Consider the following 23,325-nt stretch of genomic DNA (forward strand, 5'->3'; position numbering starts at 1 on the left):
TCTTCATCAACGTGTGGTGCAGCTTCACGGTAATGCAGCGTGTGATGCAGCGAAATGACCTTGCAGGTTCGAAAAAGCCTGTAACTCGCATCCACACCTTTTACGTGCTTCGCGAATTCCTGAAGCAGATGACACACCCAAAAAACGTGGCATCTTTTTCGCTGCCTGCAAAACATGCCATTGCCGGTAAACATGTCAAACATAATTCTGTCATGCGTGTTCAGCAAGCAAAATGTTTTCTGCACAGATTTATTCGATCTTAAAACAAGGCACATAAAACAGTCCAAACAATAATAAAAAAAAGACTCTCAAATAAGGCACACAGAACAGTTTAAGTGAAAAAAAAAAGAAAAATCTAGAATGAGGAGGTTTTTTCTTTCTTTAAATAATGGACTAAAGAAGTGAGAGCCATGATCTAAACCAGCAGTTACAGAGCAACAATAGCCCACGTTTATTTTACAGTGCATGATATTTAATGTTTATCATGTTTTTCTGCAACCAATAAGATAATGTCCATAAAATTCAATTCATTGCAATTCGTTTTGCCATGCATGCATGAAACAGATGACTTTGCATCAATTCAAACTCCTAGAGACAAGAAGAGTTTCGTTCAAATGCGCAAAAGTTCAATTTATTTGAAGTTCGATAAAATATGGCCCGAAACATAACCATGAGGCCATTGCATGTACAGCACACACAAGTCTTGTTTGAACAGATGTACGAGTGAAACAGGAGCACTGATTGATATTCGCATGATCCAGTTGAAATTTGTATAAACTGGTCAATGACACCGTATTGTTGTGACACAGGTCAAGATGCAAGGCATCCTGAATATCAAACAAGAACACATTAGGCTGCTCATGCTGTATAGGTGTGTCCTCTTGTCAGACAATTCTCACATATATTCCTCGGCTTTGGGAAGCCAGAAGGTCAATATTTACTGCAAAATTTAGGCTTGTTCGAAATAGTAGTAATTTTCCATTAAGTATTAGAGTTTGAATTGTAGCAAATCTACACTAGTTGCACGTGTAGCCATGTATTGCAGCACCCGACAGAGTTATAAACTAACCATGGCACAGGTCGTGACCCGGGCTGCAGTTAACGAAGGCCTCCTAAAATGCCAGTACTGAATGCAAATTGTGCAGCACCTTATGGACAGTGCAACATTACCAGAAAAATTTTTCACTTGCAAGAAAAAAAGAAATGCATCCTAATGACCTGTGCAACAGCTGGCACAGCGATCAATGACCGCTGCACATTGAATATTCGTTAAGTGCAGAAGGCTATGTTGTGGGACTTTACAGCAACAAACATGCAAACGTTCGTTTTGAGCATAAAATGTAGATTAATTTAAAAAAAGGGAAGACATTCAATGAGACCCCTTAACTGTACAGGCCACAGAAAAGCAATAAAAGAAGGAGAAGCCTGACATAAAATGGGACATATAATTTACTATTCTACTCATGATTATTGGACATTCAGTTTTAATGCTAACTGTACAGAGCCACAAAAAAATTGGGAGATTGCTAGCAACAACACGTGCACAAACATATTACCCCCCTCCCCAAGAGCAACACTCATCCAACACAAGGGCTACAAATGTTCGGCATACTTCATTAATCTCTTACCAAGATTCATGGCAGCACGATTTTATCTCGGCGCTCCATACATACTACACAGCAACATGTCTCTGTCTTGGTTAGTAGTAGGAGCTATAAGAAAAAATTTTAAGGCACATCTAAGGTGACCGGTGGTCTAGTCATCCTTTTTGCATTGCGGGTTCTTGGGCAGCGGAGCCACGACAGCCTGCTTTGGCTGGCGGGCAATCTCGTGGAGGCCCAAAATGTCGCCCGAGGCATCAACTGGCAAGATTTTCGCGGCAGGAAGGCTGTCGTCCGGCGCGCCTTCATCCTTCACCACCTTGCTCTCGAAGCCTTCGTCGCATGTTTCCATGTCTGTTTCATCTGCATCTTCTGCATTAAAGAGAGAGCAAGAAATTACTTAATGTCATACTAAATGCAAAGTCCAGGTACAACCAAATTAGGAAGGTCCACTAAGCTTCAACAAGACACTCCCGCACAAGAACAGGAATTGGCCTCCCTGGTGCAGTATTCGGCCACCCCCTCCCAAATGGCTCACTCAATTACCCAATGGCCCTCAGTCCCCAGCAGCTCAGAGCACCTGACCAAGGCGAAGATCAGACCTGTAACGCAGTAGAAGGTGCTAAGAATCTCTGGGTCCGGACAGGCCACCAATGGAAACTGATCCTTGCAACGTTTAACACCCGAACCCTCTCAAGTGAGGCTAGCTTAGCTGGACTCTTTGAAGAACTATCAGACATTGTTTGGGATATCACCGGCCTTAGTGAGATTAGAAGAACTGGTGAGGCTTATACATTGCTGAATAATGGACATGTCCTTTGCTATAGAGGTCTCCTAGATAAGAAGCAATACGGGGTAGGATTCCTAATCCATAAGGACATAGCGGGCAACATTGATGAATTCTACAGCATTAATGAGACGGTAGCTGTAGTCGTAATCAAACTTAATAAGAGGTATAAAATAAAGGTAGTACGAACCTACGCACCAACATCCAGTAACGATGATGAGGAAGTAGATCAGTTTTATGAAGATGTTGAATTAGCAATGAGAAAAGTGTAAACTAAGTATACTGTAGTAATGGGCTATTTAAATTCAGAAGTGGGGAAAAAGCAGGCTGGTGAACAAGCAATTGGCCACTATGGGGTCGATTCTAGGAATGCTAGAGGAGAGATGCTGGTAGAATTCGCAGAAAGGAATAAGCTTTGAATAATGAGCACCTTTCTCAGGAAGGGTAGCAACAGAAAGTGGACCTGGAAAAGCCTTAAAGGTGAAACAAGAAATGAAATTGACTTCATACTTTCTGCTGATCCCAGCATAGTGCAGGATGTAGAAGTGTTAGGTAGGGTGAAGTGCAGTGATCATAGCTTAGTGAGGGCAAGGATTCACCTCAATTTGAAGAGAGAACGAGCAAAATTGGTCAAGAAGAAACAGGTCAACCTAGAGTCAGTAAGGGTAAAAGCACACAAATTCAGGCTGGTACTTGCAAACAAATATGAGCCTTAGAACAGAGACATGATGATGACAAAGAGCTAATGAATGAAACCGTTACTAGGTTGGTTTCAGAGGCAGCAATGGAAGTGGGAGGCAAGGCACCAAGGCAACCAGTAGGCAAACTCTCCCAAGTAACAAAGGACCTAATAAAGAAACGACAAAAAATGAAAGTGTCCAACTCAAGAAATAAGGTAGAATTTGTGAAACTGTCAAAACTGATCAACAAGGCGAAAATAAGTGATATTCGAAACTGTAACGTGAGAAAGACTGAAGCCGTAAAAAAGGGACGCAGCCTGAAATCAGTGAGAAGGAAACTTGGCATAGGACAAACCAAGATGTATGCACTGAAAGATAGGCAGGGTAATATCATCAGCAATCTCGAAGATATAGTAAAAGCAGCGGTAATATAATGATAAATATAATGATATAGTAAGCAGCGATAATGATAAGTAACCGGGCAAAGGAACAAGAGTTCAGGATCGCCAGTCGGCCTCTACAGTGTGTGAAGGAGTACGTTTACCTAGATAAACTAATCACAGGGAACCCTGATCATGAGAAGGAAATTCACAGAATAAAAATGGGTTGGATCGCATACGGCAGACATTACCAGCTCGTGACTGGAAGCTTACCATTATCATTGAAAAGGAAGGTGTACAACCTGCATTTTACCAGTGCTGACATATGAGGCAGAGACTTGGAGACTGACAAAGAAACTTGAATGAATGTGTAGTGTTTAGTAGCGCAAGGGCCAGGTATGACCAAAGAGCACCAAGCCAGTGTTGATATTGCAGTGGAGTTATGACTTCTATGAAGTTGATGTGACGTGGTGGTAAAGGGGCCTTAAAAATGGTCGCTCTAAAGTGCATAAAGTCTATGTGTAATAAGATTATGGCGATGACAAATGATGTGTACTATGAGCACTAAGGTGCATTGCAAAATAATGACACAATATACAAAATATGTAAAATGCTAAAATTGACTAGAGCACCACTGCTTCATTAGAGCCCTTACGACACAAGGGCCTGGAGCCATGTGCTTTACAAAACAACTATCACCGTGGCATCCTCTGGAAAGAGGATGCGCTACGAATTTAATGGGCGCAGAACATGTAGGACAGCATCATTTAAGAAATTGAGGACTGCTTAGGTGTTAAAAAACGACTCTTTACCAAGAAACACAGCCGGGTGAAGAGGGACGCAATATAGATATGCAAGAGGAAAATGTTTCTTTCTCTCAGATTCGGTTTTGCGACACTCCAAGAGGACGTGGAGGACGGTAAGCCTCTCACCACATCGACCACAGGTTGGAGGTTAATTTCTAGTAAGCAGAAAATTGTGGGTACCAAATGTGTACCCTATTCTGAGACGACAGAATAGGACATCTGTTCGCCGTGATTTTGTTGGGGAGGGCCAAAAACCTAACTGTGGCTTTATAACATGCAGTTTATTATTTATTTCTGCGTTCCACATGCGTTGCCAGTGTTTTCGCAGTTTCTTTCGTAAGAAAGGCTTCAAGTCTGTGACAGGGACAGCAGCCATAGGAATAATAGCTAGTGATGTGAGTGATGTGGCCATTTTATCAGCTAGTACATTACCCTCGATACCACTATGGCTAGGTACCCAGCATATTACTACATGTCTATGTGATAGATAAATATTGCATAAGAGTGAGTAAAGTTCAATGAAAACAGGATTTGTATGCATTTGTAAAGAAATTAACGCTTTTACAAGACTTAGCGAGTCTATGAATACTATTGCTCTGTCGAGTTTTAATTTCTTTATATGTTTTACTGCAGACAGTACTGCATAGGCTTCTGCAGTGAAAATACTTGTTTGCGAATTCAATACATCAAATTTAGAAAAAGAGGGACCAACGCCAGTAAAAGATACACCAGTATATGATTTTGACGCGTCTGTGTAGAATTTGGAACAGGAGTACTTCGATTGAAGTTCACGGAAATGCATAGCGATTTCGAGGTCAGGTGCGTGCTTTGTGACCTCTACAAAGGATACATCACAGTCTATCACCTGCCACTCCCAGGGCGGTAATAGCTTAGCTGGAGGCATTAGGTGATGTTTGATAACTGGGACATCCATTTGCTCACTAAGTTTTCTTGCACGCCATGACAAAGGAAGTCTCATAGAGGGTCTATTACAAAAAAGTGTTTCACATGTCAAGTCGTTAACGGTTGTGAAGCAGGGATGTTCCTTATTAGAGCGCACTTTGAGAAAATAGGTGAAGCTCACGTATGTTCTCTGAAAATGGAGTGACCACTCATCTGACTCTACATACAGACTTTCGACAGGGCTTGTTCAAAATGCGCCAGTGGCCAGGCAGATACCGAGATGATGAACGGGGTCTAACGTCTTTAGCGCACTCGGTGTGGCAGAGTGATATGCTATGGCACCATAGTCTATTCGTGATCGAACTAGGCTCCAGTAAAGATTCAGTAAACAGTTCCTGTCGCTACCATATATTGTGTGGGATAGGATATTGAGTAAGTTCATTGTTTTTAGACATGTTGCTTTAAGACATTTTATGTGCAAAATGAAAGTAAGCCTGGAGTGAAGTATAACACCTAGAAATTTGTGCTCCCTGTTGACAAGAATTTGTTGTCCGCCCAGTTCCACACAAGGATCTGGAACCAGGCCTCTCTTTCTTATAAAGAGAACTCTAACTTTTTTGGGGGTTGATTTTAAATCCACTTTGGTCAGCCCACTTGGACACCTTGTTTAAGCCCTGCTGTACTTTTCTCTCACGCACTGTAAGGTTGCAGGATTTGAAACCTATTTGTACATTGTCTACGTAGACGGAATAAAAAATGGCCGGTGGTAATGAAGCACGAATTGTGGTCATCTTAAGACAAAGAAGCTTGAGAACAAGTTAAGGACTGCGCAAAGAGCGATGGAATGAAGATTGCTAGGCATAACGTTAAGAGACAGAAAGAGAGCGGTTTGGATTAGAGAGCAAACGGGTATAGACGATATTCTAATTGACATCAAGAGAAAAAATATGGACCTGGGCAGGTCATGTAATGTGATGGTTAGATAACCGTTGGACCATTAGGGTTTCACAATGGCTACCAAAAGAAGGGAAACACAATCGAGGACGACAGAAGACCAGGTGGAGCGATGAAATTAGGAAATTCGCGGGTGCTAGTTGGAATCGGTTGGCGCAGGACAGGGGTAATTGGAGATCGCAGTGAGAGGCCTTCATCCTGCAGTGGACATAAAACAGGCTGATGATGATGAGTAGCTGAAAAACTATGGAATGAAATGATGATACAGTCGACGACAACCTAAGAATTCAGCACAAGCTCCACCCACAAAACCAATTTGCCGTTCATAGATGCTTTGTTAATCACATGGCAACACTCCCATCACTTGCCACAGGTTGCCTCCACTGTGTTTTTTATACAATGTACAATGACAGCACGTAGTGCAGTGTATCAAGCTGCTATCTTGGTGGCTGTCAAAAATGACTGGGTGATCCACACAAAGCTTTGGTCAAAGCTTTAGAGAACACTTAAGCATTGCATATCCATTCTTCCAAGCTCATTACACTTACACCTTGTCTAAATGGTGCGAGCATTGCTGTGCGGTGTGTGTACTAGAAGGCAAGGCTACACTCTTAAGCAAAATCACACACTTTTGTCGAACAATAATTGTCATCTGCATTTCCTTTCTTTAACACGGTGAGCTCGGTACTTCCCAGTAATTAGGAGCATGTGCGTTATTAGCATGACATAGCATTCCCGACAGGAAAGTAGCGGGTGCAGCGTTTTCAAGAAAAGAAACGCAAGCAAGGCAGATGACGATTATTGTTGTGTGGCAGAGATACACCCCAAAGGGTGTAGCTTTGCCTAAGAGTGTATAAACTGTATTCCAAGACAAAGTAATGCACACTTTTGGCGCTGAGTAGCCTTCTTTTACATTCAAGCGTAACTGGCCAGCTCTTCAGATTGGCGGTGTTTGTCTGAGGCCGCGAAGCATTCTATGCGGCAAAGTTGCTCATACTTTGTCTTGCATTCTTTACAAAGTTATTCTTGGAATCTTGAGAATGACAGCCTGCAAACAAATGTCATGAAACAAATCTTCTCAGACTGAAATATTAAAAGTGCAGAACAATAAAAAAAGGTTGGCCCACGAAACAGGCCACGTTTTTACAAGAAAGCACGCCTTCATGCATAGTGTTTTCCTTAGACGCTGCGGTGCTTGTTGTGCATGTTCGCGGTGTCTCTTCTTTGCATGTAAAGCAATGGTGTGTTCCCTGTGGCAAACCAGGCATTGCACCATCGAGATCAATGTAGCGTCCGTGACCGCGTTTGCACCATATCAGTTTGTGCTTCGACGCCGTGGTGCTCGCTGTGCACATTTGCAGCGTTTCTTTGCACGTATGGCACTAGCGCTTTCCCTGTGGCACAACAGGTGTCGCACCGTCGAGATCAATGTAGCGTCCGTGACCGCGTTTGCACCATATCAGTTTGTGCTTCAAAGCCGTGGTGCTCGCTGTGCATGTTTGCGGCATTTCTTTGCACGTCTAGCACTTGCACTTTCCCTGTGGCACAACAGGTGTTGCACCGTCGAGATCAATTTAGTGTCTGCAACTGTGTTTGCGCCATTTCAGTTTGTGCTTTTGATGCCGTGGTGCTTGCTGTGAATGTTCATGCCGATTCTTTGCATGTCTAGCATTTCTTCCTTCCCTGTGGCACAACAGGCGTCGCACTGTCGAGATCAATGTAGCGTCCGTGACCGCGTTTGCACCATATCAGTTTGTGCTTCAAAGCCGTGGTGCTCGCTGTGCATGTTTGCAGCATTTCTTTGCACGTCTAGCACTTGCGCTTTCCCTGTGGCACAACAGGCGTCGCACTGTCGAGATCAATGTAGCATCCACGACTGTGTTTGCACCCTTTCAGTTTGTGCTTTGACACCGCGGTGCTCACTGTTCATGTTCACGGCATCCATACGCTCGTGCATAACCTGCATTCACTAAGTGAAACGTCACTAATTTTTTTCTTTACTTGCCCACTACCTTGAACCACAGTTTCAAATGTTTTGGGTTAAGTAAAATTTTTTGGCACAATGTCACCAGATGACTTATTTCTTACCTAATTGCTTGAGAGTGTGCCTAGTTGCAGTAGATGTCTTTTTGCTGAGCTCCAGACTTAGAACGTAGATGTTTTCCTGCTAGATGTTTTGAAGTTTTGTAGTAGCTCGTAGAGAACATGCAACTTATTTAAATTGTGGTTCATGACGAGACGTCCAGCTTTGAACACTGACAAAATATTTCAATCTGGCTTTTTCTGCTTTAGTAAGTAGCTAATGACCCAGTAATCATGGCATGAAACCTCATTTACTTCAGAGCACAACAGGTAATTATTTGGAGTCTTGTTTGTAGTGACCAGTTCAAGTTTCGGTTTCAGAAAGCAACTGGATGAGCCAGAGAAGGACTGTAAACACAGCTGGGCACGTGATCGCAATAACGTCTCGAGAATGCTCTAACGCTCATGCCAGCGCACATGCCCACACATGAACTTCGTATTGATAGTTAGTCTGCTATGCCTCCACATGCTTTGCGATCCTCGCCACCATTGTCGTCATTTTCGTTGTCCAGCGGCGACGATTTCCTGCAGGCGGGAGTCGTCACCGTATTAGTGACGTAGTGTTTTCTCGGCTGTTTACAATCCTTCTTTGATGTCGATGTCACCATGCGCTACGTTTTGCAGTTGGCTGTGTGCACATACTTTAAAATTGATTTTAATATGTTCTAAGCTATATTCACCATTGATATATTGCAGACAATGCGTGTGCCCACATATATTGATCTCACGCGTTATGTGCACTTCAAAATTTTCTGTCAGTACTTTTTTAATCGATCTAAACCGCACCTTGGTCAGCATACTCATTAATGAGTGCCTCATTATAGTAAGTGAGCAATTAAGCGGGTGGATGAGTTCAATTGAGAGGGTGGTTGGACCTTAGTGAATACCAGAAAAAGAAATTTACTAGCTTAAGTGAATGCCCACTAATTTTGCCGTGCAATCTGGAGCTTTGGCTTTGATGAAAAATGAAATCATTCGCAAGAAATGTTCTGCTACAGCAAAGCTATATTTTTATAGGTGGTTGTTCGATATCTCATTCTGACGTTTTAGTGCAAGGAAACAAGGGCAAAGAACACGTAACAGTACAGAAGCTACCGTTAAGCAGAGGCAATGCCATTCTGGAGTGGCACATCTTTATTAAACGATTCTCCTTTGTCCTCATGAAACACTGCAAAGTGATCAGCTTTTAATTGAAAGATCCCTGTGGGTCTTTCACAACTGTGAGACTGCTAACCAGGAAGAAGCCTTATACCCCTGTCAAGCAGGCAAGTTAACTGCACTTATGGAGAGCGTCACTCGATTTAAGTGCACTTTGCCAAATCTAAATGTCGCAACTAGAGTGTCACTTGCAGAAGAGACCACTCCGGTCGGAGTGCATTCACAGAACGCACTTTGCTGGCCGAGTGCGTAGCCTCGCCCCGCCAGCGGTTTCAATAGTACAAAATGCAAAATATAAAAAAAGGACGCAGAAGTGCATTTTAGTTGCTGAACAGCTTTTAACAAAATAATCGTTAACAGAAGTCGCTCATACTCTGTTCTAGCAGAATCAAATGCCGCCTCGTCGCATGCCGCCATGTTGTTCTCGATTGGCTAGGCATTCCTCTCGGCTGGCACTGACTTGCAACACTCCTATAATAAAAAATTTTCTGTTTTTTGCTGAGAAAAGCTCAATTAAGTTTGTTTTTATTTATAATACAATGTAAAACAATCACTTTTTAGAAGTATTTTTCATTTTAATCGACACCTTCAAAAAATGTGCTCTTAGTCTGTCACCAATTAACTTTTTTTACCGTCAGTGCACTCCGTTTGCTTGTTTAGCACTGCACAGCCTGAAGTGTCGCTCAAGGTCCTGACTGCACTCCCCATAAGTACACTTAACTTGCCCACTTGACAGGGGTATTACTCAAGCAAGTATGTAAGGCCTATTTAATACGTTACATTTAGCACATTTATGTATGATCACTGCATTTAGGTCAGTATTAAGGATTTGAACGAGGGCTGCTACCTAGAAGAGTTCCCTGTGCTGAACTAATGTCATAATTCTACATATGTGTTTCAGTAGTCTATTACGTCTTGTCTTGAAAGGCAAAGACTGACTGGATTAGATGGACACGATTAGAACAGACACTGCTACTTTAATCCGCCATTGTTCTGCTTACATCACTGTCGAATGCGCGTGCAGATTCGGTTAGATGGAGTGGGTGTGGAACTACATTCACCTTACACAGTTGTAAACTGGCTTTAGAGACTTGGCTTGATGTAACTAACAGGGACACAACATATTATATGATAGAGAACATTCTAATAAGATCTCAATTATAGAGATCGAAGCAACCAATCTTGAACAGCAGTCATGTAGGAGTGACACTCTGTGTCAGTGTACGGATGATTTCACAGCGCACACTGTTTTGAGGCAGGTACTCACACCAACCAAATTATGGGATTTAACGTTCCAAAGCAACACACCGGCTATGAAAGAACACCGTAGTGTGGGGGCCTCTGAATTCATTTTGACCACATGGTGTTCTTTGACATGCACCTAAATCTTTGTACAGAAACGTTTTGCATTCCACCCCTATCGGAACGCAATTGCCGCGAATCGCCACACAGACAAGGCGACGTGTCTCAAGCTAAGAAATGGCTACGTGCGCTGGGAGCGCCATATCGTTTTCAGTGAGCCAACTAATCTAAAAAGTGTTCCCAGCTGTCACCAACCGCACTTTACCGTAACAGTGGTATCAAGCTGCCTCGAGTAGGCTCTTGAACACTTGCTGCCCGCATCGTTATTTGATGGGACCACACCTATTCCTATAGAAGCACGAAATGGCAACGCTCAACCTTAGCATTTCACAGTCCAGAGGCTCACTTCGAAGAGTTCCTTAGCAGGGGCCTGCTGTGTTAGTCCTAGCAGCGGCGGCGGCGGCAGCAGCAGCAGCAATTGCCGTGCTTTCCAGTTTCATGCCCACAGAACCCATTGTGGCGCAGGACTTCTGCGTCCATGATGTAAGCCCGATTACGCAGGAAAGCCCAGCTTGAGGCATGGCTGGTTTTCCTACAAGACAGGTGCAGGCATGACTAGCATCAGCGTTTGATGTACTTGCAGCGCCTCGGTAACCTCCGTGCTAAACTTATGAACAAGAATGAGTGCATAAGATCCTTAAATCGTTCAATGCTTTCATGTCTCGCGAGACATGCACCCCCCGCGGCGGCTTAGCGGCCATGGTGTTGCGCTGCTAAGCACAAGGTTGCGGGATCAAATCCCAGCTGCCACTGCTGCATTTCATTGGGGGCGAAATGCAAAAACGCCAGTGTCCTGTTCATTAGGGGGACATTAACGATCCCCTGGTGGTCCCAAATTATCCCGAATACCTCACTATGGTGTGCCTCATAATCAAATGGTGGCTATGGCATGTAAAACCCCAGAATTCATTTTTATGAGGCATGCTCAGGCTGTTCATGCTTGTGCCTTTTTACTGAGTATGACTTGTAAAGATACGGTACCTTTTCTGATACACACAAGTGCAAGGGTCTTGCACAGGATGTGCAAGTATAGTTTACCAGCAGAAGGGGCAAACAGAATGTGATATGAGTATTGTCTGTCTGATCAACTTTTATGGCTAATGAACAATGACTGGTGCTTAAACTTAAGTAATGGACACGTGAGGCAAGCTTTTGCATGTAATTTGCAATCCATGCATACTGGCCCAATCCATTTACTATAGACTATTACACTGCATTCATTTCTACGCTTCCTAGCATAAAAATGTGACACAGGTGTTTCAACACAATCGACAACTCTGACTTTCGGGGCTATGGCATGGCATTCGTTATACTGAAGACCACTTTGTCGAGCACAGTAATATTTCGGCACAAAAAGCTATACACAAACACCAACAGTAAATGTTTCACCAACTTCCCCACCACGGAGCCAGCGGCTACAGTGCCGGTTGACACTGCAAGCACTGTCAGCCTGCTACTCACTCGGGCCGATTCTATGCGTTCAACCACAGTATATTGCACCATCATTGCTCACACTCAGAATAACAGTGCTCTACAAATTGTTTCATGTGCAACACTAACATAATGCATTTATCTGCACGCCTCACTATGTGGTATGCAGAATCCCTTTTTCAAACATCACTGCAATGGAACTACTTTCTACTGAACATTGTTTAAATCGGGGATAATTCATAATCTCACCATGCTTTAGCCGATACTACTTACTACAGTGCTGTTGTACCTGCACCTACATTCTTGAATTTTTTTTTATTTTCTTGTACCTCCATGATATGCACTTTAACCTACCACTCTCCTTAACCCTTTGAGTTACTGCATATGCGATTGTGTGCGATAACATTATGCATCAACAGCCAAAGCGCTGATGAAAATAATAATATTTAAAATGTGCCGCACACATATTCAAACACTTCTGATTAACTTCAAACACTTCTGATTAAAAGTGTTCTGCAAGCTTAAATAAAATGCATAAAATGCTTTAGTAAAATGAGTAGGAAGGTAGACTGTTGCGTATTTTTGCTCGGTGTGAGTATGTCGTATGTAGCGAGTTCACTTGTTTCATTGTTCTTTACGATTTGTTGCACCAGGCACGATTTTCAAGTGGCTGCATAGGTGCGTTTCAAGCTTGCTAGACATGAGAAATAGTTGACGTTCCTGTAATGAGATTTCACTTGGGCTCCACACTCTGTAAAATTGACAAAATTCACTAGAGAACTAAAAATTCTTATTCTATTCTCTATGGTTTTTATGATTCTGAAGATGTAAGAAATGAGGCATTTTAAATCAACAGAATTAACACGCACCCAAATGGGTTAAGGGGCCCTGAACCACCTTTCTTTGAAGCCTAAAAGATGCCTTGGAATGAGTGAAGTGCTTCCAAGAAATATGTTGCAGAAATAATTTTTTTTTTTTTAAACACCTAGTATGAGTAGATTATGAGCACAATGTTTACTTTTCCCATTCCCCCTCAACATTTCCTATTTTGAAGGAGCAGTGTGGCGTCAATAGCGGCACCCCGCCTGAAGGGTTATGTTTAAATTCCACACGGGTGTCCGTGGCCGAGCCTGAAATGACAATAGTCACTTTCTCCCAGATGTGCGCAAAACTTAACAGAATTCAAAATGCAGATTTTCGATTACTGCAGCCTATTTATGTAAATGCATCAATTAATACAGTTGAACACACTTATAACACTACCGGTTTTAACAATATATTGGTTATAACAATGAAAAGCTGCTGCACCGTCAACTTTTGTATGTTTTCCATAGTGAAATAACCCGCTTACTAGAATGCCCCGATACCATATTATCGGTTATAACGATGAAGTCTGGCTGTTGGGTGTGCGAGATGAAAGGTAGGGAAATGCGAAATCCTTGAAAAGAAAAAAAACAAAAAAAGCGGGAAACTTGAGCCACTGCACAATGGGCCACTGCTTCAACAGCCACCGCACGCTCATTTTCCAGCCATCTCCGCATGCTTCTCTCCCGTCGTCCTTTCACCCCTCGGAACACGAATGGGCTGTGCCCATACCTCTACGCCGCCCCACCCTCTGAAACACGAATGGACTGTGCCAACTGCACTGCTCGCAGATTGCTCGCACGTTGCTCACTGGCTACTCATTCAGTGCAGGTCTGCAAACAGCTTAATCGCTTGTGTTTGTCTTTGTTGGTTGCGTCGAATTCATTCCTGGCCATGTGGTTTCTCAGCCTCATTTGATTCGCCACCAAAACGGAAGATGGCTGATCCGCCCGCTGGTCATCGGCGATGTACGACGTTGCCAGTGAGAGGAAAGCACACGGCTACAGATTTGGAAACTAGGTGCTTCTAACCAATGAGGCGATCGTCACGAACATGCTTGCATCAGATAGTGATGGTGACTATGGCTGCGATGCAGCCGTTGTTAATGGGGCGTTTCCCTCACAGGAGGCCCAGCAGATCATTGACTCCCTCCGGGGCTTTGTTTTCGCGAGGAACCTTGAGCTGCACTACGTGGAGCACCTTGATGCTTTGGAGAAGGATGTCAGCAAGTTTTGCATGAAGCATGCAAGGCTGACAGACATAAGGTTTTCTCGTGCAAGCCAGTGAGAAGTATGTGGCGAAATGCTTGTGGCGATCTCGCCTCAGCATTTCTTCTGGATTTCTCAAGCTGAGAGGCTGCTGCGGCAGCCTTCTCGCAATTTTTAAAAGGTCCCTTTTGGGCCACCAAAGCGATGCTTTGGTGGTGCTTGCATATCGCTTGCCACCCATGACCCCTCTTTGCAGTTGTTACAGCAGTGTCATTCTTTAACCCCCCAACAGCCACGGCTTGTTATACACGATCGGAGCACCCAGGAAGCAGTTAAACGAGTGAACACAATCAATCAGCAGCCGGATGGATCAAGGTGGTGGGGAAGAGCACTGGCCTCCCTGCCATCATAGTTTTCTCACATCAGCTCTGCCATCCCCCTAGTTTGACTTTTTCATGCAAACCGGTTATAAGAATTATCAGTTATAACAATGGAACTTTCATGGCACTTGGATAGTGTTATAAGTGGGTTCGACTGCATACACAATAACTGAAGCAAGAAGCGCACTGATCCAAAAACCTTGCGTGCATCACGTCAACTATCGGCCAATGGTACCCTTCTACGGGAATCTGCTCTATGATAACACATGACAGCCACCGGCCCTGCCAACAGGCTTGAAGTGGGTGAGGAGCAGGCCTCCATTTGAAACGAAGGCGTTTGGAGAGAGGTCAATCTTGCGCTACACTTGTGAGCTCCACATGCTTGCGCACGACTCCAAATTTGGCCGAAATGTTCACAGCAGTGTCTACTACCCACAGAATGTGTTTTTTCACCAAGCCAGAGGGGTGGTCCGGGGCCCCTATGCCTTAAAATGGCCCAAGGGGCATTACATACACAAATAAAAATTCCCTACTACTTCTGGCAGGACACTGGCTTTGCCATGTGCACCGATTGTAGGCCATATTTTGTAGTAATTTATTTTATAATCCCCCCCACCCCCCAGCCTCTGTTGTGCCGAGTGGGCAATCTTTGCGATAATGGCTATGGGTATAGCTTGCTATTTCCTGTCTGTAGCGTGAATCAGGACAGATACCCCGCACAAGTGACGTCACACATTTTACTCAGAACCACCGAGTGCCACACAATCGTCCACACAATCATCCACACAACAGCAAACTCCTTGAGGTACGCAGTCCTCCTTATCGTATTTACCTGAATCTAACGTGCACCTTCTTTCTGAGAAGATAGGCCTGAAAATTGCCTGCGCACTACAATGGCACACAAAACCAAAAGTGCATTTACAGCATTGGCAACAGCCTACCATCACAGCTGTCAGACATGGCGACAGAGCGCGTTTTTGTGAAGGTTGCTGTTGGTTCATACTGCACTCGACTATGATCTAGAGCTGTATTCACAGCTGATAACTTTCGGAGATACTTTTGGCGATACAGTCGTGAGATTTCGTGCGAGTCGGCACAGGATGCGTTGGTGCAACCGGTCGCTAGCGTTTCTGGTGCTCTGCCATAGCTATACATAGACTTCCGTTAATTCGATACCGGCCGAACGGCCCCGCTGGCACCAGTGCATTTCTATGGGTCCAAACCATCGTTATTTTGATCCTGAAATTGCCTTCGCCCGATAATTCAAACCTGACCAGTCAGCACACACATGCCTGACCCCTATGGTGACCTCAACAGCGACCCCTCTAGTGGTAGCGTCTGCCTAGGCAGAGCTTAGGGGACGGAGCATGCATTGAGGACATGTCACCTCTTGTTGAAGACACCCGTTTTCGACCCATCCTAGTCAGATTTTTAAGCAATAAACATGGCTCACAATATTTTATTATGTTATTTAGCCATTACTTTAATGCACCTTTTCTTTCTTCTTAAAAAGAAAATTGGGCCAACAACTGTCTGCGCAATGCACACGGACACAACACCTATATCAATGTCACCTTCACAACGCTTGTATGCTTTATTACTTTGAACACACAGAAAGTGGGTGGGGGCATGTTAGAATTGGGTAAATGGTGGCAAATCAATCAGCTGTTCGTTTTGCCGTTTTTCCTGCACCTTATTTAGTTCCACCCGCCAGATAATTTACCTATTTCGTCGGTCCTGTAAGGTCAAATTAATGGAAGTCTACCGCATCTATGCACAGTGCCAGGAATGCTGTCGGATGCATACTTCGATATTGCCGAGTCGCGTGAAAGTGATGGTAGTATCTCAAGATGTGATCGCTTGAGAATGCCATTCCTGTGTGCTTGCATCCATGCATAGTGAAGTGCAAATGGCAATGATGAACCACTTTCCTTATGAAAGCTCAATAATAATAATAATAATAATAATAATAATAATAATAATAATAATAATAATAATAATAGTACCATATTTATTTGAATCTAGACAGATAGCTTTTTTCAAATAATCATATTCCAAACTCTAGGGTCGGCTTAGATTCGAGGATTTTAAAAAACGTGGCAGTTTTTCATTGAAACTGCTAAATATGGTGCATAGCTAGTGCCATCTAGAAAAGTCAGTATTGCAGCCGCTACTAGCCGTGCCAGTAGCCAACCGTACACAAGCGAGGTCGCCATTTTGACCTGTGTCGTGTCGGCCATATCGGTGTGCAGCGTGGTGTTATCGCGATGGCACCAAGCAGGAGATGCCACTACAGTGCCGCTTTCATGCGAAAAGTTGTGCTAGCTGCAGAGGCATCGTCAACCTTCGCTATCGCAGCTGGCGGCTGGGTAGCTGCAGCGTGGGACGACATTCCAGGTACTTTGATCATGCGTGCCTTTAAAAAGTGCAGCATATCTAATGCGCTTGATGGTGCCGAAGATAGTGCACTGTTTGAAGGTGACAGTGACAAGAAACACAGTGACGATGACGTTGAATGAGCTCTGCACGTTCAGATTCAATAAATGCTGTTTGCATTTTGTGAACGCTGTCGTCGCTTTTTTTTGTTCGGCCTATATTCGAGGTAATATATAATTTTTTTGTTGGCTTCGGACTTTAGGGGGTCGGCTTAGAATTGGAGTTGGCCTAGATTTGAGTAAATACGGTAATAATAATAATAATAATAATAATAATAATAATGAGAAAGATTCCCATCCACTAAGGCAAAATGTGCACATCTTGTTTTTTTGTGATCTTGAATGTTGGTGGGACAGTATATTTTTTATTTATGAATTGGCAGCATGCTGCATTCAGGTGCACTTTTACTTTCTTACTTTAAGCCCATAAAAAAAGAGGGTGCACGCTAGATTAGGGGGCGCATTAGAATCGGTCAAATATGGTACATGCTTATAGCGGTGCCTATGTACTGGTACGTACCACTATAACAATGACAGTGGTGAGCCGAGAGTGTGAGGCATTCATGAGACGGCGCCCTAGTTGGTAACACATCACTGTCACAGCCAAAAAGAAGAAAAACAATAAAGAAGAAAATGGACTTGTGAAATATGGTCCTAGATTCCATAACCAAAAGCAAGTGATGCTGTTTTTAGTCAGGAAAGGTCTCCAGTTTCTTAAATATTCCGTTACCGCGAGAAAATGGTTGTTTTTTTTTATAGGTCTTGTAATAAAATTATTTACCACTACAAATTATATTCCAAGACACACTGCAGCAGAGCATACTATACATAATGAAATGCTCTTTCCAAAAACATATGTTGCCAAACAAAAAAATCTATTAGGTAATACATGCAAATTCTAGAAAGCGCCATTTTTGTTGCCAGTTGATAAAAAGAACAACAAATAAATGTGACATCAACAAAATCATTAATATCAAAGGAAATTCAAGATATACATTTCAAAGATATATAACCTACAAATAGTGTCTGAAAAAATAAATGCTCAGTACATCGCCGTTCTTCGGATACAAAAAAGAAACTAAGACCAGTTCATCGCTCATGCTATGCGGTGAAGCAGTTCCTGGCTTTTGTGAACTATAGGTGCACTCCGCACTTTTCCTACAAAGCACCTGGTTTTTGTTCAACTTTGCAGTCCTCAAAGCATATCTTGCAGTTCCACCTTTTTGGCATCTTCTGAGGATGGTCCGATGGTAAGTCCAAGGCACGTACTTCACCAGTTCGTCTTGAGTCATGCACCTCTTCCAAGACCGATCACTCTCAGCGTAGCTGGGGCAGCTACAAGATTATGCATCCAAGCATACCTGTTTTCATTTTTGCAGATTGTTTTTATCGCCTCTGCAGAGAAAAAGAGTATAAAGAAATCCCATGCCATTGTAAATTGACTTGCGCTGATCCGTAGTGCTGGGCCGAGAGGTGCTACGGGCGGCCTTCTTGGCGTGAACAGAAGTTTCCTTCCTGCCGATGGCAGCACATCATAACCAAGCGAAGTATGCACCCTGAAGGTAATCAGCAGAGCTCTCAGGATGCAAAACGATCGACAGATAAGTGAGCACAAGAAAGGAGACCGCTCAAGGCTGTAAACTTGCCAGTGAACAGCTGTGGATATTGTCACGATCCACCCTCCGTTAGGCGGACGCTCCGCAGCGTGGTGGTGCTGAACGATGACTGACCGCCAAGCAGCCGTGCTCATCGGCGTTTATTGTGGTGCGATGACCAATGCTGCCTGCCGAGCTTAGCAGGCCACCGAGCCTGCTAAGCTCGGTGGCCAGTCGGTGGCCTGCTAAGCTCAAGCATGTGACGCCCCCTCAGGCATAATGTTCGTTCGCCGCCAGGCTCGGTGGCCTGCTAAGCTCGGCAGGCAACATTGGTCATCGCACCGCAATAAACGCCGACGAGCACGGCTGCTCGGCGGTCAGTCATCGTTCAGCACCACCACGCTGTGGAGCGTCCATCTAACGGAGGGTGCCTCGAGCCCTCCCTTGTTCACGAACCCGGGTGGATCGTGACACTGGCGGCGAGAATGGGATCCTCGTGACACTGGCGACGAGGATGGGATCCTCGTGACAGATATCCCATGCCAACTCAAAACAGTGTCACCATCAGAGCTTGATTCTGCTTTGCTGTCATGTTCGCAACCATAACTCGAGTTCCCATCACTAAATTGAAGTGCGGATGCAGCATAGTTTTGAGCATGATGCTATTCTTGTGACGCAGCAGTGTGGGACGACGCCATGGGAGCGACTTTCGATAACTGCAATGACACCAGCAGCGTCCCTTGTGGGATTTTACAGGAGAAGTGAAACCGCAACTCTTGAAAACTGGTTTAAAATGCCAGGTCCACATGCTGGACATGCGGCAGACCTTCAGAAATACACTTTGGCGGAGTTAAATGAATCGAGCTCCAAACCAAAGCTCACTAGTGAACAGCTGGCATCATTTTCGGTTAATTATCACCGCTCAGAACTGTCATACGGCAAAGCTGACAATATAATTCAATTCTGGACTTGCTGGGAGTCATTTGATTACAAAATTTTGATGCTAGTGCGGCATAATTGTGAGAGGCACGCTTTCTTTCTCGAGCGCAGCAGAAGGTGACAGCCACGCCTCTTTTCGCTACAACATATGCACATTAGTTCACAAAAAGGTCTGAAAAATCACAACATCGCCGGAGCGCGAAAATATTAACTGATTCGGAAAGTGCAGCGCCTGTACTACCTACTCTATGGCCTTAAGTGGATAAGAAATGGCTCTATGTCGAAATCGGCGATCTAGAGCATTGATCACCGGTGATCGATCTGAATAGGCGTGGTAACGAAGGAGTTAAAGGGGCCTTGAACCGCCCCTCAGGCTTGGTGAAAAAACACAGTCCGCGGATAGCATGTGCTGCTGTGAACATCTCAGCCAAATTTTGGATTCATGCACGGTGCGTGGATCTCACAAGTGGAGCGACGTAGTCACCTTTCTCTCAAATGCTCTCTTTTCAACAGAAGCCTGCTCCTCACTCTCTTCTGGATGCCTTATTTCGTAATATAGCAGATTCCCATATGCGGCTGCTATTCGCCTAGTCGATCTGGTAGTTGACGATGAGAATTCGGTGCATGCATTGGCTGTACTTTTGTCAAAATGTATATCTACCTTGACTACAACAATGGTGAAGATACGCGGGGCAATTACGTAGCAATGCCTTCTGCAGGATTATATGCTGCTCTTATCCACCGTACATGGCCTGCTGCCCCCATTGATAACATGTCTGGAGCATTGCTCCGACCACTGAGAAAGTGTGAAAAGTGAGAAAAAGAATTGCATGAAAAACATTGTTAGAAAATCACGGTCACGGACTGTCTGGGCCAAAGGCAAATGTATTGTTACGTTCGACCTGCGGGGGCTGGCAACTTTCGGGAAAGCGACTGTCGAACTCTGCCCGACCCGCTGGGATCACTCGCTTTGTGAAAACAAGAATGCGCCTCGTCAACAACCCGTTCGCGCCGGCATGTCTGCTGCGGCGACTCGCTTTGTAAGGACGACAATACGCCGCGTCTCCAAGCGAGCGGCGCCGGGATGTCTAGACGCAGTCGGCGGACGAAGTATTGTTAGTGGATTCACCGTCACCGTTTGTTTGGAGCGGGGGAACTCCTGGAAGGAGGTGTTTTGCAGCGCCGTCTCACGGGTCTTAGAAGTCATCAGTCAATGGAGAGACGCGGCGGACACTGTCATCTGCGGGGTAAGCTCCGAGACCAAGAGGTGCCTGCTCAGGGCAAGACCGGTGTCTGCGAAAACCCTCTCACTTTGTTGTGGTCAGTGAAACCTGTGCGGAAGTGAGTGTAAACCCTCCTCCTCCTCAAAGATGGGTCGGTCGGCTACAATGACTTTGGACGCTCTGAATTGGTTGACGGTTGAATGGCCGTTTTCCCTCACCTAGGGATCTAGGGAGGACAGAGTGTTTATAAGCAACCGTGGCACGGCTGCTGAGTGTGCATTCTCTTTCAGTCATGCTAGATGGATAAACTGTAACGTTCTCATGTAGATACTGTAAATAAATCCCATATTCCTCGTTCTCGATGAGAACAAGTCTCTCCCTTCAACAACGTCCTCAGTGTGAATGAGTTGGACGACAGCATGGGCCAGCTACCATCTATTTCATGCCCGACCCCAACCATTACAGTATGTGCACACAGCAAAGCGCTGACAAACTTGGGTCATATTCTTGGATGATAACTTTGGAGGATACTTTCATGTTCACATTATTTCTCAGGACTAGTACCGTACGTGTCGTCGGGCGGCAGCGTTTCCACACTCTCACAAGATAGCATGCTTGGCATCGCGCCAAGAATGCCAACGCTCGTAGACACTGACGCATCTTGTGCTAGTCACGCGAAACTGAAGGTATCCCTGAAAGTGACGATCCCAGAATGCAGCCCAACCTCCTTAACCACATGTGGTATAAAGTCACTTTTTTTTCCCGAGCGAATCCGGCATTTCGAACACCCGATTGTACCAACTTTTTGGTACTGATGAAGAAAAGCACAACAAACAAAGGACAAGATAGAGACATGACACTCCCCCTCTCATCCCTTGTTTATCTTGCTATTGGTAGTATGGAACACCAACTCACCCAGCATTCAGTACTAAATTACTTTTTAATTACTTTTTTTTTCATGGCCCCCATCGAGTCCCAATTATTAGTCGGCAACTGTAATTCATTTCACCATCATCTAACACCTTCCCTGACATAAGCAGTATACTTTGGAAGCATTGCTAGTGTGACCATTTGACTTCTGCGGTCTTCAGGAGCTATCATCTCAGCTCACTTTGATAATCGTCATTGGTGCTTTGTGCAGCAATATTATGTGCTTCTCTCGTTTTAATATTTTATTTTGTAGTATAAGTCAATGTTTACTGCAGAAAAATGAGGAGTAAGTTAAGCTGAATGACCAAAATCACAGGGTATGAAACTATAGGTGAAACGGGTAAAGTCCTTGCGCAAGCATAAAGAACCATACTGAATTTTCGCAACAAGGCAAGCTATTGGCCTGTGATGCGCAAATGACAAGTGTATTTCATGACAATGCATGGCGCACATCAGAATAAAGCAAAAACCCTGAATTGGATGCTCCCTAATGTGAAAAACCAGATAATTTGAATTCTCTGTCTGGTTTCGGCACACAACACAAGCATTACTCTTGGCACCAAAGGTTCACTAATTCAGAGGTATTCAGTGGTAGTACTTCAGTTCATTTGGACAAGCCGTGAGGTGTGGTGAGGGTGGAGTGCCGCACACTGAAGATGCAAAAGTGGTGCCAGCAAACAGCCGAAATGGAGGAAATCGCAGACAATCACTGTTGAAGGCAATGGTAAAGTCGTTGACGCAATTTGACAGCAACATGCTAGCATTATACTTCTACTAAATGACGTGACTACTACATCATAATATGTCTATCAGTTGCCGACTAGTTCATCGGCAAAGAAATAATCGCACGATATGCGAGGTAGTGAGAGGCAAGTTAGATGCAGGCTAGAAGAAAGGGCATGCAAGCAATATAACAGAGGCTAAGCTCTTGCCACGCATAGCTGTTCAGGGATATATACTTGCATGTTTGTGATAACACAAAGCACTAAAAAGTGCAAAAGTTTGTTAATCTTGCTCTAAGTCTATCTCAAAGCTTTTTCAATCAAACGTTGAAGCACTGAGCTCCTCGCTTATCTGCCTAAACAGAGCCACACAACGAGACACCTTGGCAAGGGATCGACAGGTACATTTGCAACCCTGGCTCCCACGACTGTAGTGGTAGTGTTCGGAAACACTTACTCTCACTGCTGGGGTTGTTCACGGTGATGGACGACTCTTCAGCAGGGACAGTTGCAGCTGGAGGTGGGGATGGAAGAGCGAGCAAGCCCGCTGGCGGCATCTCGAGCACCCTTGGCAATTCGGGGCGTTGCTTTTTAGCTTGGTTCCAGTGGAAACAGTAGCAACACCGGAATGCTGGAATTAAGTGAGAAGTGAGAATGAAGTGCTGGAAGGGGGTAAGCCCACATGTAGACACTGTGAAGGCGGTACAAAACACTATTCAATTGCTCATTAAAAACATGGTGTGCCTCATGGACTCATTCTGGTACTGGGAGAACACTCGACCTTCATGCACTCCGTGGCATTTCTTTTTGGCTAGGGGCTTGTTGGTACGGCTGGTCTTATTTTGTTAAGTTGTCCTTCTGCGACTGACCAGTCGGTTGCAGAAG

The 23,325-nt window shown here is 44.4% G+C and overlaps 1 protein-coding gene across 2 annotated transcripts in view; it reads right to left on the reverse strand.

The window, feature by feature from the left end:
* Positions 1-233: 233 nt before the first annotated feature.
* Lnpk (zinc-ribbon metal-binding protein lunapark) overlaps positions 234-23,325 on the reverse strand; it is a 62,890-nt gene continuing 39,798 nt past the window's right edge. Inside the window, exons 8-9 of one of the 2 annotated variants that reach the window (XM_050178093.3) lie at positions 22,898-23,071; positions 234-1,973 (exon numbers count right to left, since the gene is read on the reverse strand). In XM_050178093.3, the coding sequence (XP_050034050.1) occupies positions 1,756-1,973; positions 22,898-23,071 (392 nt within the window). In that variant the 3' untranslated portion in view covers positions 234-1,755. Of the gene's footprint in view, positions 1,974-11,040; positions 11,246-22,897; positions 23,072-23,325 lie in introns of those variants that run through there. The other variant, XM_050178094.3, reaches the window with a different exon arrangement.

The sequence above is a fragment of the Dermacentor andersoni genome, chromosome 5 (genome assembly GCF_023375885.2).
Source record: "Dermacentor andersoni chromosome 5, qqDerAnde1_hic_scaffold, whole genome shotgun sequence".
Classification (NCBI taxonomy): Eukaryota; Metazoa; Arthropoda; class Arachnida; order Ixodida; family Ixodidae; genus Dermacentor; species Dermacentor andersoni.